Here is a 17,785-nt window from a genome sequence, read left to right on the forward strand (position 1 = left end):
TTTCTTTTTTTATTGATTGAATGAGCTATTAAAAAGATTATAAGTTGAAAGAAATAACAACTTACATCTCAATAAGAATTTAGCCAAGAGTTGGGAGATGGATGATTCATGCCCGATACGAAGCAATAATATTGCCATTGATTTCATGCCAATTTTTGTAACATCGCCTCACTTTGAGCTTCTTTTCACTTTTAAAAATACCTAATAAAACAACATTACTCACTTAAAAACAATCTTAAAACAGTCTCAAAACAATCCATTAGAATTCTCTACTTGATCTTGAAACAACGTGGAATCAATAGTAGAATTTAGTTTTGGAAACAATTGCATTACAACTTTGTGTCAAGATGTGTTGCAACTTGAGGTTGCAGCATGTTGTGACTTTAGGGTTCCATCACAACTTTATATTGTAATGCAGTCATTTGTCACTTATGCTTGGGAGTTGTCTCAAGTGATTCCCTTCACTCCCGAGGTGACTTTCAACTCTCTAAACTAAGTCTAAATCGCAACTTAGATGCTAAAGGAGTTAGGTCATAGAACCTTCTTTTGAAGCACCTGAGACTCATCTCCAAGTTCTAATTTTTCCTCACTCCACATGGTGCCTCCACACTATGTGAATCTTGGAGTGAAGAAGGTGGCCCTTACAACCTCTCCATTGCTAACTTGCCACAACACTCCCATGCACATTGAGAGTGTCTTGACCATTAAATCTTAACTTCTTTTTTCTTACAAAATGTTTCAATAAGTAGGTAAAAGGATCAAACTTTTTTGACCCTTATACCTTCTTTCACTTTGGAAAGTCAATGTCTTCATTGACACACAATTTGACATTTTTGTTGAAGAGGCTATTTTTTCTAGAAATATACTTCTAGAAGATATCTTGCACTATATCCTTTCCTTCTCTACATAGCTTGAAGGCTCTTTTCTACCTAGCTTCAACTTTATTCCTCTTTTTCTTAGGAGTTGAGGTTTCCTTCATTGCTTTTTGAAATGGAATGCTATTCTTTTTTCACATTTCTTGTGCAATTTCTTTTTTTGCTTCCAACTTTCTTAAGTTCTTCCAATTCTTTGATTTGAAAGTTTACACTTTCTAATATGAATCATGATGACTTGCATCCTCACTTAGACTTTGCCATAACTATTGAATTCTTTAAGTAAGACTTGCCTTATCTTAATACCCTTTTTTATTCTATGGAAGTGACTTGCAATCACTCAATGAGAAATCCATTTAGGAAAGGCCAATCAATTAGTCCTAATTGCTAAAAATCTTGTTACCACTTCATAACTTCTTAAGGTTTCCTTCTACAAAGTCTCCTTGGGTTGGAATCCTTTCAAATCTTTCATCTCTTGAAAACTTCTTCTACTATTGTCTTTTGGAACTTATTTTTTTAAACTTTTTCTAAGTAGTATCTTCCACCAACATGTCTTGTTCATTTAGTGTTATTTATGGTTCTTCCATACTTTGGCTCATAACTATGTATCTTTTATTGTCACATAGGATTGTGACCCTCTTCCATTTTAGAGTGAAAATGTCTCTATCTGCTTGATCACCTTTATTTGCCTCTTTTAACTTTCATCAAAGAATCACCTTGGTAATTTTTGATATGTTTCATTGTGGTCTTTGGTCTTTTATAGTCACATATTTTTTTATTGAAAGCCATAACTAATCCTTGCACATGTCTCAAGTTCCTTTTATTTATCCATTGGAACTCAAGTAGATGGTAACCTTTGAAAGTACACAAGTATTGAATTTCTCTCACATTCATACATTTCTTATCAAGCATTGCTTCTACTTGACCCATAGTTTGTTTCCACATCTCTTCTTGAGCTAGAATCTTAATCTTCTTTATATAGAAGTCTCTCACATCTTCCACAAATTTTTAAAAAATACTTATATAGAAAATCGGATGCTACTTCAATCTCTTTGATATGTCCAAGATATACATATTCTTGTGTCACACTCTTTTAACTTCATAAAGACATGTCTACTTTTGAGTCCACTTAAAAATGAGATGTGTTAGATAAGTGAGGTTACTTGTATTCAACTATATTTTGATTCTTTTTACATAGTGCACATCTCTTTTTTATTTATTAGCTTGTTTCTTATATCTTCTTTGAACTAACTCAAGGCTAACTTTGGCAATTTTTATTATGGTCTCTCTTTTGGCCATCTACCTTACTCCTTCTGTTGAATAGAAGCCAAAAGTTATTTCATCACTTTGCCTAACTCCTATCAAGTCAATTGGCTTAAGTGCATTCAAACCATGAACTATTTGGAAAGATGTGTTTCCTAAGGATTTTTTTGGAATAATATTATAATTGAGCTCTGTTATAAGCAATCATTTGATCCAATCCTTATAGTTATTTATTACACAGTGCCTCAGGTATATTGAAAGAAAACCATTGAGCCTTTCAATTTGGCCATCTCATTGTAGATGCCAAGCAGTTGTTAGTATTATTTTGAAACCTAACTTTTTTATAACATGTTGCCAAAATTGAGTTATAAATCTCACATCTCTATCACTCACAATTGAGGTTGGCACTCCATATAAGAAATCTATCAATAAAAAATAAATAAATAAATAAATAAATAAATAAAAACATTCATCACACTTTAGTAAGCTAGTTATGAAATCCACCTTTGATTGTATATAGTGTTTATTTCTTTAACACATCAAACAACTTCTTACATATTGGTCCACATTCTCTCGTATAGAAGGCCAATAATAAGATTTTTTCACATCTTTAAGTGTAATCTTCACATCTCTATGTCTTCCACATGGAGAGTCATATATTTTATATATTATTTTTTTCTCTATTTGTCTTATTGTACATAGAATCTACTTTGCCTACATCAAATAAGTCCATTTTTTACAAAGGAGACTCGTGTAAGTCTTCTATGTTCTCTTGTAGCTTTAGTTTGAGCAAATGTTTTTCTTATTTTAAGTGCATCCTCACCTTATTTATAATCTTTTTTAATGACTTTTATAAGTAGAGAATCATTGTAATATACTTTTATCTTTAGTATCATTGTATCATGAAACTTTTCTTCTATGAATTCTTCCTTTCTATTTAGTGCATCTGGGACCAAGTTATCTTTGTCCAATTTGTAAATAAGTTCAATATCCATTGAAACTATTACATCATACTATTTCAATTTTTTAGGAGAGGCTTCTGCTTTTGAAGTAAAGTACTTAAAAGAAATGTTATTTATATGTACTTTTATTTTTTTACTTTTCAAATAGTATTTTCAAGCCTTCAAGCAATGTACTATTGCAAATAATTCTTTTTCATGTATTAGCTACCTCAATTGGCTCCGACTTAACTTCTTACTTTCAAAAGCTACAAGTCTTCTTTCTTAAATTAAGACTCCTCTAATTGCAAAATCACTTGTATCTATATGGACTTCAAATTCCATATCAAATTTAAAATAGAACAAAATACTACTTGATATTAAAGTATTCTTTATCTCTTGAAAAGACTCTTTACATTCCAAACCTCACCTTATGGTTTTGTTATCCTTTTTCAAAAGACTTATAAGAGACCTAGCAATTTTTGAAAAAATTCTTGTGAACTTTCTATAATAATTTGATAGTTTTAAGAAATTTCTTATTTATTTTTGTATTTTTGGTACCTCTTAGATTTTCAATGCTTCTATCTTCTTTGAGTTTTGTATTAGTCCATCTCCATTAATAATATGTCCTAAGAATTCCAACTCTTCTAAGAAGAAAATTCTTTTTTCCAAATTGGCAAAGAGTTGATTATCTCTTAGTTTCTTTAAGATTATTTTTAAACATAGCTTATATTCTTTTTTATTCTTAAAAAATACTAAAATTCCATCAATATAAACTACCATAAATTCATCACTTTTCATATAAAAGAAAAAGTTCATCAAAGTGATAAAGATAGCAAGAGTATTATACAATCCAAAAGGCATTACTACAAATTCATAGAAAACATATTTAGTTATACAAGCAATTTTTTCTATGTCTTTTTGATCAATTTTTATTTAATAGTAACCATTCTTAAGATCGATTCTACTAAAATACTTATTACTATCCAATTTATCCAATAAGTCATCAATTCTTAGAAGTGATTAGTGTTGTTTTATAGTGATTTTATTTAAGGCTCTATAATCAATGCACATCCTCATTTTTCCATCTTTCTTGCTCATAAAAAGGACTAAGATTCTAAATGGAAATTTATTTTGCTTAATATATTCTTTTTCAAACAATTCATTGAGTTGTTTTTTAAGTTCACTTAATTCTACTTGATTCAGTCTATAAGGTGTCAAACTTGGTGGTTGTATACTTAAAATTAATTCTATCTTATGATCTATCAATCTATTAGGTGAAAATTCTTTTGAAAGTTTATTTTTTAATACATCTTCAAACTCCATCATAGGATTTTTAATACCTTTTGTAAAGTATAGAGTTGTCTTTAATAATTCTTTTTTATTATAAGAAAAATCATTTATACATTCAAAATCAAAATCACTACTTCCCAAGTGTAAGAAGAATTGTTCTCCTTCTAATTTACTTTGAGAAATTATAGAGATTCTAGATTGATATAACATGAAGAGATTTGTATATGATAAGTTTATTATTTTTCCATTCTCTTCAATCATGATTACTCTTACTTTGAACTTCCATCAAAGTTCTACTCTATAGAAGTCTAAGAAAGTATTTCCTAATATTACATCTATTTCATTAAGGTTACATATTACAAAGTCTTTTTGAAACCTTATATTTCCACACTTGAACTTTACATCTTTTACAACCAAATTGATTGTCTCTCTACCTTAAAGAAAAGACACCTTCATCTCTTTGGTTGGTTCTTAAATCAACTTCAACCTCTTGGCACAAGTTAAACTTATGAATAAGTTGGTTGTTTTAGTGCTTTATTCACTATGGTCAATCCTTTGTTTTTCCATCTCTAATAGTGAAGCCAAAGCAAAGGCATCATTGATGTTCATTGGAATTATTTCTCTCTTTTAATATTTTTTTCTTATTCCTATACTCAACTCATTATAGAAGAAGAATACTAGATACTTCTCATAATCCAATAAAGTATAAGCAAATTAATTTTGGAAGTCTTGAACATACTTAGAAAGTGAGGTTTTTCTTCCTTCTTTCTTTAATTTGAGAAGTTGCAACCCTTCTATGAATTTTTGTTATTTATTTTCAAATCTCCCTATGAATCCATCACATACTTCAATCTAAGTGGTTTTCTTAGTATAGTTAAGATTGGCTTTGGTTTTTCTATAAAACCAATCCAAAGCACTTCCTTCAAGTAATGCTAACAATATCTTAATCTTACTCATATCACTTTCAATATCATTGGCCAAATGTCAATGCTCAACTTCCTTGAAAAACCTCATTATAGTTCTCTTGTGTTCTGTGCTCCTCCATTTCTTAGATTTATAGGTTTTGGCTCTATGAGAGCTTGACTTGTTGTTTTGGCCTTCAAATAAAGCTTTTTTCTTCACATTCTTTTTCATCAAAGAGTCTATTAGAAGTTGATTCATTTCCATCTTTTTTTCAAATTCTTTGTTCTTTTCTTCCATAAGCCTCTTTACCATTTTCTCATCTTCATCAAGAGAAATAACACTTTGTTTTTCCACTCTTGATCCTTTTATTCAATCCTTAGAGAATTTGGAAGTAGTTTGTTTTTGTGATCTTATGTTCCTACCATCTTTTTCACTTTCTTCTTCTTCACTTTGAGGATCTAAAGTTTCCTTTAAATTCTCCACTTGTTGCTCTTGCTCTTCTTGAACCTCCTCTTCTTTATATATTTCTAGAGGAAGAGGGGGTTATTATTCAAGTAAAGATTTCTTCTTTATTAATCTTCTTTTTGGTTTTACCCCTTGACAGACTTGCACCTCGTATACATTGGTCTCAAGTATCTCTTCTCTTTCCAATTGTTAAGAAGTTGGTCGTGTAGTTTTCTTCACCATCTTGACTAATTCCTCTTGTCTTGGTCAAAATTTTGTTATAGAAATTTTCCTTCAAGTCTTCACTTCCAATTCCAATTTTAAATGCTGTGATATCATATATAACGTTGTCTTATTCTGAGCTTCTTTTCACTTCTAAAAACACCCAATAAAACAACATTACTCACTTGAAAATAATCTTTAAAACAGTTTCAAAACAACCCATTAGAATTTCCCACTTGATCCTGAAACAACACAAGACTAGTGTTAGAATCCAATTCTGAGAGCAGTTGCGTCATGACTCTGTGTCAAGACGTGTTGCAACTTAGGGCCATGAGGCCTTGTGACTTTGAGATTTTGTCACGACTTTGTATCGTGATGCAGCATTTTATTGTCCATGCTTGAGAGTCGCCTTGAGTGATCCCCTTTACTCCAGAGGTGACTCTTGACTCTCTAAACTAAGTCTAAATTGCAACTTAGATGCTAAGGGAGTTGAATCACGGAACTTCCTTTTGAGACACCCAGGACTCATATCCGGGTGCAAACTTTTCCTCACTCGACATGGTGCCCACGCACCATGTGAACCTTAGGGTGATTAAGATTGCCCTCTCAACCTCTCTATTTCCACCTTACTACTGCACTCCCATTGGCATAGAGAGTGTCTTGTCTTATTAACCTTAACTTCTTCTTTCATATGAAATGTTTCATATGAATATTTATACATGTATGTGTATAAAATATATATATATATATATATATATATATGTGTGTGTGTGTGTGTGTGGCAAAGGTTTCAAGAGAATCAATGAGGACGATATGAGCTCCACATGGCTCAACAAAGTGCTGTTGATTGTCAAACTCTTCGAAACGCATGACACCGCCAGAGCGAAGCTTCACAAAATGGTGCCACATCGGACTATTTTAAGCGTCGATGTTTGGCACTGGTGAAGTTGAAAGGCCTGGATCACAAAGATCAAAAAATCACAGCAAAACACTACAAATTCTACCACACTTGGGTAGAAGACCGATCTCGCTGTGGAATGTTTCCTTTAGCCACCTAAAAAACAGCCTAGAATTCCGTGAAAATTTGTGCCACTTTTGGAAGCCAAGCTTCTAATACGTAAGCGTCCAAACCCCTTCCACCTCAGCCGTCGGCACACAGCACCAGAGACGAACCTCGCAACCCACAAGGCAGCGAATCTCGTCCATCCCACAATTCGTTGCAAGAAGCAGCCCCCACTTCGCTCTCGCTCTCTGGAGCACACAATGAGAGTGTGAACCTGCCGCCACTACTACCACTAACCACGGCTACAGGCCCTTTCCACCGGACCCTGTAGCGCAGCAAGATAGACATAGTTCCATCGCAGCACCCATCCATCATCTTCCGCGCAAGCACCGTGCCATGGAAGCATGTTGCTGATCCTGCTCGTGGTAGCTAGAAACGAGAGCTAGAGAGTGATGATGAGGCAGAGGCTGTGGTGATGAGGGGAGTGGAGTAGCGGTCCTAACGTGGTCAGCAGCGGCAGCGTGGGAATCCCGATGCTGCTGCTACTGCTGCCTATGAGAAGAGAGGAGAGGGTCAGTCAGTCGGTCAGTCAGTCAGTCAGAGATACCCCACTTAACCCTGCTAAGTGGGCATTCTCTGCAGTAGGGCCAACCTACTGTAGCTCCTCCCTTCCTTCCTTCCTTCCTGCCTAGTACTGTTATACTACTACCGCTAATACTACTAGTCCCTTCCTTGCCTACTACACTACTACTATTCGTAGGTGACGGCGGATGCGTCATTTAGTGCTCACCCTTGCTCCTCCTCCCTTCCTCCCTTGCTTCCTCCCTCTCATCCTTCTAGCCACACATTCATCTCCACATTCATTGTGACACGTGTCCATCCATTGTGTCCATCTATTCAGGCCGTACAGTAAGGTTCGAGTGTGATTCTGAAACGTGGGTTCTGCTGCTCTGTGACGTTGAGCTAGAGAGAAAGAAAGATTCCAGCCCAGCCCAGCAGGACATTCAGTAGTCAGAGTGAGCTGCCCCCCCCCCCCCTCCACACACTCATTTGGTCCTGTTGCTGCCGCTGCTGGCTGGCTGCCTGGGTTGGAGAGGGCAGTAGTTGTCTCTGCCCTGCCACAAAGACACACACACATATACTCATGGTGTGAGTGAGACCAGGAGCTGTGCCTGTGTGTGTGTATAAATGTATATATATATATATATATATATATGTGTGTGTGTGTGTGTGAGTGTGTGTATGTAAGTGAAAGTGTGTATGAGGACAGGTGTGTGTGTACCCTGGCGCTCTCTCATCCTGTGCAGTGGCATAAACCATGAGCTCAGTGTGTCTGTCACCCATCTTCAGCTCTGTCTCATAGCTCTTCACCCACCCATTTTCACTGCAATTGTCTTCTTTGCTGAAGACCCACAGATGATGATCTTGTCTTTCTTGCAGGTTTGTGTGCTAATGTTGTTGGGGACCATCCAACCGCTTGGATCACTTTTGAAGTGATTGGGGGTTTGATTATTTGAGTAAGAATAAGCAAACGTGTGTGAGGTTCTAATATTGCTTGTGAATCCCTCTAATGACCTAATTTAAGAGGAAAATTGGGATAATGAGATCATGTATGTAAACTTTTTCTGACAGTCACTACATTTTTATTGTGTTTTTATTTTTATTTTTACCTTTTCTGTTGTGGTTGTTCTTATGAGGGTTTTGCAGAATGTTGTGAAAGAAAATATATTGGCACTCATTTATATGTTTACATTACACAAAGGAATCAATTTTTAAAAGAATAGTATGGTATTTTACAAGTAACTAAGTGATGTCAATATTCAGCAGAAAAGCAAGTATTGCAGGATGATTTTCATCTCTTTTCATATTGATGTGATTAGAGAATCATCAGTAGATGATTTTCTCCCCAACAGTTAAACTATTCTTTGCATGAGAACTATGTGTTAAGAGAATTAGGTTTTTGGGTGATTCTATGATGATGCATAAAGTTTAGAAGAAACTTGAGCATTTCAAAATGATTCACTAAGTACAGTAAAATTGATTTTCAAAATTTAACACGAAAAATATGTCTGTTTATGATATTCTTGTTTATAACTGATGAGATATTTCAATTTCATAAAATAGAGATAGTCTTTACTTGCACCATGATAACAACAAATCAACAAGTTTGTTACTTTAAATATGGATTCATTTTTGTATATTTCTTATAAAACACTGGTTAAATGTAAATTTTTAAGATTGTACACTGTTTGTGAATTTTATGGAACATCCATGCACAATAAATTATTTGCATACATGATTAATGTCGAGCAATGTCTAGTATATATGAAAACTTATGATTTAACAACATCTAATTCATTTTTTACATAAAACACCATGTTATCAATTATGGTGAATGTTATTTTTCAAGTATATAAATATATGTATGAGCACAATTATTATATAATATTTAGATATGAGAAAGTATTATAATTTTGGCTCATTTATATTCTTGGTTAAAATATGGTATTTATATACTTAAATATTATATTTAAATATATACATAATAATAATAATAATAAAGTTCATTATCGCTAATAATAAGTCTTCTCTTTTATCAATGACATCTTTTATAGATCTACACAATCTTTGTATGGTTAATAAAATTGTGTCCCTCTCTCTCTCTCTCTCTATATATATATATATATATATATATATTTATTTTTTTAATCTGTTGCAAAACAGTTGGTGATTGCACCTCAATTTCCAAACTCTAGTCTACAATCCATTCTACAATACTTTACACATCAATTAACCCATTTTTGTTTTGTTTTTTTCTTTCTTTTTGGTTTGTTCATGCATATTCTTGCACAATATTCACGTCTCTGCAAATGCCACCCAATATTTGTTGCAAGTCTAGTATTAATTTCAGAGGAATGTGCATACAACAATGGTTTGATATAACAGCTATTAAGCTTTATACCTTGTGTGATACAGATATGTTTACATGAAAAGGGTGTTGCCCTTGCCTGTTGATTCTCAAGCACAAGCTTGTGCTCATGGGGCAACAAGCAAGGACAAGACTTTACATATACAACTTTATGTATGTATATACATATATATATATATATATATATCTTCAAAGGAGGGCAAGAGGATATGGTGTTGGTGGTAGACAAGTGCACACTGGTACGTGAGATATTTCAAGTTTGAATCATACTGTTGACATTTTTTTCTTACCACTACTGTGTTTTTTTCTTTTTTCTTTTCTGTGTACCAAGTCTATTCTTTCCATTCTAATACAAAGTATTTTCACCCACAAGGTAACAATAACAGGCCAGCCAAATAGTTTCTGGACCCTACCCAAATCCTAAAAAATAGATGAACGCCAACTAGAATTTTCACTCAGCGGGTATTAGCTTAAGACTCATCCTGTCTCACAGTAAGCAACAACAACGCAAGAACAATGAACAGCCACAGGGACCAGACAGCGCAACACCCACACAACACAGTGTTCGTTCGTTCGCTGTTCGCCGGTCCGTCCGTCTGTCCGTCAAGGGCGGAACGATTTGCATCCGTCGCCATGACACAACACGGCAGGCGAAAGGCAGCAGTGCAGAAGGGCAGCAGCCGAGAATAAGACGCAATCAATCTCACAACGGGTGAGGGGATGGAGATGCTGATTCAAATACCAAGGTGCTGCATTTAGGTAGGGAGATTGCGACAAAGCAGGAGCAACAATGCCCCCAAAAATAACAGCCCAAAAAGGTGGTGCCTTCAGCTTGAGAGAGAGCGGGGAGAAGCTAACAGAAAAAGCTGCGCATTGCGCCAGGGCCAGGAGAGCATCATAACGATGATGCGGCAGCTGCGCACCCTGAAGGGAGGATCCATCCTCATCACCACCTTCATGTAAGTAAGTCCACTTCCTATCGTAAGCTGCTGCCGAGCATTATCTGTTGCCTTTCCCCAGCGAGGTGCGGGTGCGGGACGGGATCAGAAGGCGGAGTTGGTTGCGCGTCCAGCACAGCAGGCGCACTCGGGAAAAAGCAGCACAGGGAGTGGCAGAACAGCACAATCATAATAATCCACCCTCTATCCTAGAATCCTGGCTACCCATTACTGCAGCATACGCCCTTCCATCAATTCCCACACTCCTTTCCCTCTTCCCATGCGTAATCCTGCATCCCGCGTCGCGACAATGCGCTCCATTTTCGGCAGGATTGGCTCATAAATCCGAAACGTTTTGTCTCTCCCGCCCAGGCTGTCATATTTAATTGTGACTAAAATAAGGGCGAAATGATCCTAAGGGATGAGTGGGAGTCGACTTGCGCTGGTCCAAAACCTCTGACGTGTGTCTCATCAGTGCAGCTTCGGAGAGTGCCCCACCTCCTCCGCTGGCTCCGAGTCCCCCTCACCTACATAGTCTTCCCACTCTCCACTCCAGTCCTTCGCCCCCGCCTAGATTGTCAGCTGGTTATTCTTAGCCTACCTCTCAGCGCGGCCAGGATTCAACCACGTTTCCTCCTATCCAGTTGTAGACGCAAGCCAGCCGGGGCTCATTACGATCAATTATGGGGGATTGTTTGCAAGTGCGTTGAGGTAGACGCTTGGATTAAGAGGGATGCGCTGCAGCCGCGACGAATGTGGTTTCGAAGGATGGACAGTCTGGATCGCGAAACAACCTACTCTCCCGATGCTGCCGCTGATGCTGCTTCTGTTGCTGTTACTCCCTCCTTCCAAATCTCTTCATTATGGACGGGACCTTCACACACGACACGGCATGCAAAGAAACAACATCCCATTTATAGATATCTCATCTGCCATATGATTAGTATGAGCTTGAGAAAAGCGTTTCGGTGGGATCTGGCCCTATGGATCGACGCGTTGGGCTTTGTTTGGTTTCGATCGTTTGCTTTTCTTTTCTTTAAAATATACGAGCTCAAGAGTGTTCCGATCATCGGGAGTAATGAATCTGGCAGGGTTTCATAATTCCAACCATTAAATACAACTTGACAAATGCCGGTATTACTAGAATCAAACAAACAGTGCATAGAAAGCCAACCGAAAAGGAATTTAGTTCTTGTAGGTCCTTTGCAAACAGTCTTGAAATGTTGATTAGCATGCTTTCTCGTCCAGTAAGAATAAGGACCACGTTATCAATATGGAAACTACTTTTTAAACAGCATTACCTCAAAGGTATCTGATTTCTTCAAGAAACTACTGAATGTCACTGAATGTTGCCTTGCCTGTGTTTTACTTCCTACATGTAATTTTGTAATTTTGTATGTTTTTAAATATAATATTTTCCAGAGAGTATGAATGTGATGCTTATCCTCTAATATTCTGATACTGTTGTTATAATTCTAGTATTTAAGTTCAAGCACCATATACTATGTGTTGAACAGCACCCCCAATAACTGCTTGGAGTCGAGGACCAAATTCCACCACGTATTGACAGATGATTATTACTGTGCATGCAATATCAACTCAAGTGGTTATCATTGCATACAACTTGTTCAATGTAATTTGATGAAAATAGTATTTTATTATCTTCTCTCTCCCCCTCTCTCTCTATATGTGCATGTGCGTGTACTTAAAATTGCGGATTTATTTTCCTTATTATTTTTCTAGTTGGATGTGAAACTGTAATAAAGATTATGCCGTGTAATGGGTTGGTTTGATTACTATCTATGATGCAAATTGATTATTACTATCATTATTATTCTACATATACATGCTGATTTTCTATGAATTTAATTTTTCAAAAATTTATTGTAAATACTGGCTAAATAGTAATTGGAAATAATGTCTGAGTTGTTATAAACAAAAGCAGATTGGTATTAAATTGATCAACGAAAAACAGAAAAAATAAGATTCCAAACAAGAAATTTACCAATGTTATAGAATAACAAACATGATCAAACTAAGGAATTGGAAGCTTAGAAACAATGAGTATCTTGATAAGTAATTGGCTGGCCCATACATGTAGATATTTACATATATACAATGATGTGCCACATTTATTTGATAAAGTTTTAGAATATTCAGTTGCAACAAACACATAAATTTGTGTACATGCAAGAAATGAATAAAGTTTTTCATATGCATCTTTATTTTTCAGAGTAATTTACACGTATACATCTAAGAATTTAAGTATGCCTACAAATATGTATACATACATACATAGATACATACATCCAATCATTTTCTTTGTGTAAAAAGAATGACAGAGTTGTTATTTTGTTATTTCATTCATTTTCAATAAGATTTGGAGACCCCAAATCTGTTAACTTTTGAGAAAATAATAATATTTTTTATCCTTCTCCTCAAGTGTCTTCGCTTTATGTACTCTTAATCATGTCGATTGATTTTTATAACACTTTTTGAAATATTTGCGTTCAACAGAAAATAGCAATCAAAAATTGGGTAAGCACAAATTGCATAAAGTAGTGCAATTGGATGCTGTAAAAGACCCGAAATACAACTTCTTTGTATGCTTAAATATATAAATATACACATACGCACACACATGTGTATGCATTAAGGAAATATTTGATCTGAGTTTGATACAAACAACCTATATTTGTTTTTTGTTTTGTTTTGTTTTTTTTTTTTTTTTTTATCAATTTAAATGTTTGTGAAGTTGTTTTTGGTGTTGAAGAATGTTAGTAGAAAACGAGTTAAAGAAATGTACTATGTATTTACATCCAACAAATCCACGATTCTATCTCTGAATGATGAACATCATATTTAAAAACAGAATAGAAATGCTTGATATAAACACAATTTTTTGCAATTGATGTATTTTTTGGATCAAATATAATTTTCAAGTCACATGAATTCAAAATGAATATATTTTTCTTGGCATCTGAGGAATTGATTATAAATACACAACTCAAAATCTTTCATCTTCAAATATGGGTTCTCTAATTTTTTACTATTATCATAAAATACAGCATGTCAGAATGGTTAATGAGACCTAACTTTCCCTCGAACAAGAAATATTAACACAGTATCACATGAGGTCAAAATGTTGCATAGGATAGACATATTTGTGGTGCCTGTTTCACATCAAGACAACAGCATATTCTTTTAAACAGTGCCACAGTGCAGTTCACCACGCAGCATGATTCACAACCAAAGCAGGAACAAACTAAACAAAACAGTGAATGACAAAACTAAATTTATCTCTGCAAACGAAGGCTCCAAAGACCCAACGTGAAAACTAAACTTGTAGGGCCCCTGAATTAACTCTGCTTGCATGTGTAATCGCGCTACAAAAGAGTGTCATCACCGAGTCCCACCGACTGGACGTCAAACAAAAAAAAGTTAAATTATATTTTATTTTTTACAGCCTCAAAGGAGTTGGTGTGTTCAGATTGAGAGGACAAAAAACAACTGTTGCAGCAGGAGTAGATGTAACGCGTGGCTATACGGTGCAGCTAGAAGCAGCACAGGAGCATGGATGAGCACAAGTCAGAAAACCTGTGAAAAAACCAGGACCCCACCATGAATGAATGATGTGTGGTGATGTGTTCTACGTATGGGCTAAGTTTCGGCAGCTTGCGGGGAGCTGAGATGCTTTTCTCAGGATGGGACGAGGGGGAGCGAATCGCGACTGTTGAGTGAGGATTTGGTTTAATTGTGAGGGTGACATCTGCAGAGTCCAATCATAGATCCAGACGCAGTTTTAAGCCAGCGTGGGTGTGGAATGGGAAGGAGGACTGAGCCCGTGGTTTGACGTACCCAAACCCAGCATGATGTGAATAGTTGCTGAGGTCTGAGCTCAGGGAATGAAGCGTGTTGTAAGCAGAGTTCTAGAAGTCGATGCCATAGCATCAAAGATGTTACTGCAGCCCTCGTACTTTCTGTATGTACTAAAATTCCTGCCCTTTTTATCTGTGCTGCGCTAGACACGCGCTCCCACACTTATGCTGCTGCAGTCACGCAATAAGTTGACTTTTGACCGCGGTGAAGGAGAATAGAGCCTGCATTAGCTTCGTTAGGGGGTCCTCGGGTCCTACGACTTTGCCATTGCGAGGCATTTCTAATTAGGAGTGTAGATTTGTGAAAAAATAGATGTGATCTAAAGAAAGCACTGGGCTTGATTATGGAGAGTGGGGGCAAGCAACATGAAGCTATGGTTTTAGTGCACGATGTGGCTGAACAACTATTTTCACCTTGCGTTGTGTAGCCTTAGGGCCCACGTCGCTGTGCTACAAGACAAGATCCTCTATTTTCGGACGCCACTTCAGGATGGGATGGGTCCGGTGCGTCCACCCCATTAGAAAAGGTCGCAGCCTTGCAAGCTGAGGTCAGTCTGCCGGAGAGGTACTGCAGAAGTTGAAGTGTTAGGAGAGCGAGAGCGAGAGAGGCATTCTAGGAGGTGATTGATACAACTCGGTGATTGTAGCAATACATCTGGCGCTATAGGAAGTTGGGATCTTCGAGAGTAGTCCTGCGTTGGTTTAATCGGGTTGCGTTTGTTGCGTAGGTATCTGCTACGATTCGGTTATGAACAGGTGGCGGAGCGGAAGCAGTGTCTGCGAAGGAGCTCAGGAAGGCGAGTAATTACGAAGATAACAAGATCTTGTTGTGCGAGGATCATATAGAGAGGTCGCACATCTCAACAGATGAATCACTAGGCACTATTGGGCGAGGTCGTGGATGAGAGTAAGGGGCTAGTTTTGTTAAGCCAGAATGGCGGATTCGGGCTTAGGGTCAGGGGAGGGAGACTCTCCAGTGCAGAGTAAGGGAAATGGAGGGGCCATACGCGAGAAGCCAGTGAAGGTGCTGCCATGTCCTCGTTGCCAATCTATGAACACGAAGTTCTGTTACTACAACAATTACAATGTTAATCAACCTCGGCATTTCTGCCGAAACTGTCAGCGATACTGGACCGTGGGCGGGACACTCCGGAATGTGCCAGTCGGAGGGGGATCTCGCAAGAAGTTGCGCATGGCTCGTAGCCGCACCGACCCATACCTTCGTGCCGGGGAGGCCCCCCAAACTGGCCCTCTGAGTTCTATGTCAGGTGCAGATGGTTTACTAGGCGCAAGCACTTGTGTGCAGCAGCTCCCAATGCTTCCGTCGACACCAGGATTGGTGTGTTTTGGTACCCAATTGTCCGGATTCGCCCCCGCTGGATCCCAGTTGCCTTTTGTGCAAACCGCGCTGGAGCAAAGTCAGAGTATGTATACTCGAGTGCAACAAAAGCCTCTAGCTGGGCTCCAGGAAGTTCCTGATCTCCAGTCTGTCTACGATGTACCTCAAGTTCCTCAGTTTCCGCAGGTTGGCTCAGAGTTGTTGAACATGTCTTCGTTGATGATGGATGATGGGTTCTTCAAGATGCCGGGTGATTTGCACTTGCCATCTGACTCCGAAGCTCTGGCCTCGGTGATCACCAAGGCGGATCTGTGGTCTAATCCCATGCAACAACTATCATCACTCAACGGCAGTACTTGGGAAGATTCAAGACCATCGAAGTCTTCCTTCACCTCACAGCTGCAGAATCTGAGTGGATACGAGGATAGGAGGAACCCAATGAACCAGGTCAACGTCAACATGTTTTTGCCGAACACGAAGCCTCAGTTCTGGGGATCGGCTATTATGAACCAAAAATCCTTGATGGACGACAGGCTTGTGCCGCACACATCATGGGACGAGAATCAGTCGACACAAACGAGTCTGTCTCCAACTGAGAGCAGTTCTCTCGAAGAGGAGCGTAGCTTGCCGAATTACTTTTCTTCTCAGTATGAGGATGTTCCTCAATCCTGGGCCGGTTTGCTTGCCTCCGACATCCTTTTCTAAATTTGATTTTCTAAGCCAACACTTTTGCCTATTCTCAATCCTTCAAGGCCATCCTTCAGCGCCCTGTAAAGTATATCCTGTGAATTACCCCTAGTTTGAGTGCGATTCTATGCTGGAGGTTGGCTACTAGGCCTGAACTGGGTTTACTAGTGAGTTTGACCATCTTAGACTTGAGCAATAGGATCTGCAGAGTGTACAGTAGATTAGGACCTCTCTAGGCCTGCCGTGCCTTTGTCTCTTGATATTGAAGTTTTTTCTTTTCTTTTCTTTTCTTTGTTCCTATTTAATGAATGCGGGAGCTAGTTCTCCCTGTTTCCAACACATGAATACTTCTATGTTTGCTTTGATCTGCTTCGCCTCTTTTCAAATGTCAAATTTGCTTGTGTAGCTGTTGATGCCACTATGTGTTAGCTGGATATCAGCATTTCTTGAATTTTCCTATTCCTGACTGGTATCAAAGGTGCCCTGTGTTGCCATGAGTAACCAGGGTCTGGAATGAACGTGGAATGCTTCGCCATAGCTGCAGCGCCTTGTTGGTGTTTTATTTCCCATTTTCAGCAATTTCCAAACTTGTTTGCGTTCAGCTCGTACCTTGCCTGGATTTTGCCAATCCCCAGTGACGGCCTCATAACACCCAATTTCTTCCAGCGATTTAGTATGCCCTATTCTTGTAAAGAGAACTGAATATAAAGAATCGCATTGAGGCTTCCGATTCTTTCTATACATGCCCTCACAGGTAAAGGGGTAATTCTCACTGACGTCCAAAGGATAAAAGTTATTTCATTTTCTTTTTCTACATTTAAAAAATTTAAACACGTAGCAGTTATGCTAAATTTATCGAAAGCAACAGGTCTGTCTTTTTGTTCCACAGCGACATCGTGATGTTTGCAACCATGGTAGTGGAGAATTGAGATCAGGAGCATCTATCATTTACTGAGACAAACTGGATACGTAGTCGAGATCAAGGTTAGTCAACATGAGATTCGACTTTCCCAGATCCGTTGATTGGATTATTTGTCGGTTGGTAAATGGTTGCAGTTATTGACATCATAGTACAA

The 17,785-nt window shown here is 37.6% G+C and overlaps 1 protein-coding gene across 3 annotated transcripts; it reads left to right on the plus strand.

The window, feature by feature from the left end:
- Window positions 1-14,912: 14,912 nt before the first annotated feature.
- On the plus strand, window positions 14,913-17,048 carry LOC112293691 (uncharacterized). Of its 3 annotated transcripts, none has more exons than XM_090256927.1 (2): window positions 14,913-15,231; window positions 15,412-17,048. In XM_090256927.1, exon 2 carries the CDS (start codon window positions 15,618-15,620, stop codon window positions 16,725-16,727), a length of 1,110 nt encoding a protein of 369 aa, XP_090113053.1. In that variant the 5' UTR covers window positions 14,913-15,231; window positions 15,412-15,617; the 3' UTR covers window positions 16,728-17,048. The 3 variants fall into 3 exon arrangements, with proteins under 3 accessions (XP_090113053.1, XP_090113054.1, XP_024399170.1); XM_090256928.1 differs by having other exon boundaries at window positions 15,098-15,248; XM_024543402.3 differs by lacking the exon at window positions 14,913-15,231 and adding an exon at window positions 15,247-15,303.
- Window positions 17,049-17,785: the final 737 nt, after the last annotated feature.

Source organism: Physcomitrium patens, chromosome 16 (genome assembly GCF_059467195.1).
Source record: "Physcomitrium patens ecotype Gransden chromosome 16, ASM5946719v1, whole genome shotgun sequence".
Classification (NCBI taxonomy): Eukaryota; Viridiplantae; Streptophyta; class Bryopsida; order Funariales; family Funariaceae; genus Physcomitrium; species Physcomitrium patens.